Source organism: Alligator sinensis, unplaced genomic scaffold (genome assembly GCF_000455745.1).
Source record: "Alligator sinensis unplaced genomic scaffold, ASM45574v1 scaffold107_2, whole genome shotgun sequence".
NCBI lineage: Eukaryota > Metazoa > Chordata > Crocodylia > Alligatoridae > Alligator > Alligator sinensis.
Window position 1 is genome coordinate 61,747 of NW_005843562.1, and position 1,387 is coordinate 63,133.

A 1,387-nucleotide genomic window follows, 5' to 3' on the forward strand; every position below is an offset into this window, starting at 1 on the left:
CCGCCGTGGGCCACTACTTCAGGCGCCTGCTGAAGGAGAAGGGGCTGCTGCTGCGGTGCTACACCCAGGTGAGCGAGGCCCCGGGGTGGGGGGCAGGATCAGTGGCAGGGGTGGGCAGTTTCACCCCAGCTATGCCCAGTCATTCCCACTCCCCCAGCCCTGTAGGCTGGCCTGGGCACAGGGTTCAGGGCCGGGACTGCCCTCTCTGTGCCCCACAGAACATCGACACGCTGGAGCGCGTGGCCGGGCTGGCGGCCGAGGACCTGGTGGAAGCGCATGGCACCTTCTTCACCTCCCACTGCCTTGGCACCGCCTGCCGCAAGCAATACGACCTGGACTGGATGAAAGGTGCCGTGGCCGCGGGGGTCCGGGGCTCGCCGGGTCCAGCAGCTGCCTTTGCCCCCCGATGGGGCCTGTCGCCGGGGGGGAGGCGGGGATCTCTATCCAGCCTGGGGGTTTCAGAGCTCCTGTAGGGGAAGAAACAGCTGATCGGCCCCCAGAGCAGGTCGCGTTGCGGAGCCAAGAGTTGCTGAAAGCCCTGAGGCTTTTCTGGCTCCTTGTTAGCGATCTTCTCGTTAGCCATTTCCTGGACCTCACTGGTCTTATTTCCTTTGTCTCCTGTCAGAGAAGATCTTTTCCTCCCTGGTCCCCAGATGTGACCAGTGCAATAACGTGGTGAAGCCTGGTGAGTGTCCCCAGCCCCCAGGTAGGACGGGGCGGGGAGGGGGGCAGGTTGTCCAGCAGCCCCCGTCCCCCCTCTCTCTTCTCTCTCCCCTCCCGGGAGCTCCCAGCACTTCAACCTGAATGACAAAGGAAACGCGGCCACCTCTGGGGTGGAACGCGACTTGTTGTCTCCATTTGGGACAGGAAGTAAGAAAGAGTCCTGTAGGCCACAGCAACAGCAGGGAGGAGGGGGTGAGATTTGGCGGGGGGGGGCAATTCCATGCGTCTTTCCGGCCCCTGGGATGCCAAAGGCAGCTAGGATGAGGCTGCTGCTGGGGTGGGAGGTGAGGAAACTGGCCTGTAACAACACTGCCTCCCAAGGCAGGGGGGGAAGGTCTCCTCTGGGGGGAATAGCTCAGCTCTGGGGCAGCACAAATTTGCCCCCCCCATACACACTGGCGGGTGGGGGCAGGTCTCTGGGATGCTGACTGAGTCGGGGGTCTCTGCTTCCCCCCGCTAGACATCGTGTTCTTCGGGGAGAGTCTCCCCTCCCGCTTCTTCAGTCTCATGCAGTCGGTAAGTGCTGGGGGAGCACGTGGGCCTGATCCTGGGGGCTTGGGGGTAGAGCCTGGACGGGGTGTGGGGCATTATCAGCCTGGGCTGGGGGGGCCGGTGGTGGCAGCTCAGCTGAGGCAGGGCAGTGGGCCTGATTCTGGGGGCTTTG

The 1,387-nt window shown here is 64.0% G+C and overlaps 1 protein-coding gene across 1 annotated transcript in view; it reads left to right on the plus strand.

The window, feature by feature from the left end:
* SIRT2 (sirtuin 2) overlaps nucleotides 1-1,387 on the plus strand; it is a gene marked incomplete at its 5' end in the record, with an annotated part of 15,395 nt that overhangs the window by 12,225 nt on the left and 1,783 nt on the right. The window contains 4 exon segments of the mRNA XM_025195529.1: nucleotides 1-68; nucleotides 219-348; nucleotides 626-685; nucleotides 1,184-1,235. The exon segment at nucleotides 1-68 is cut by the window's left edge and continues 13 nt beyond it. Coding sequence (XP_025051314.1) covers nucleotides 1-68; nucleotides 219-348; nucleotides 626-685; nucleotides 1,184-1,235 — 310 coding nt within the window.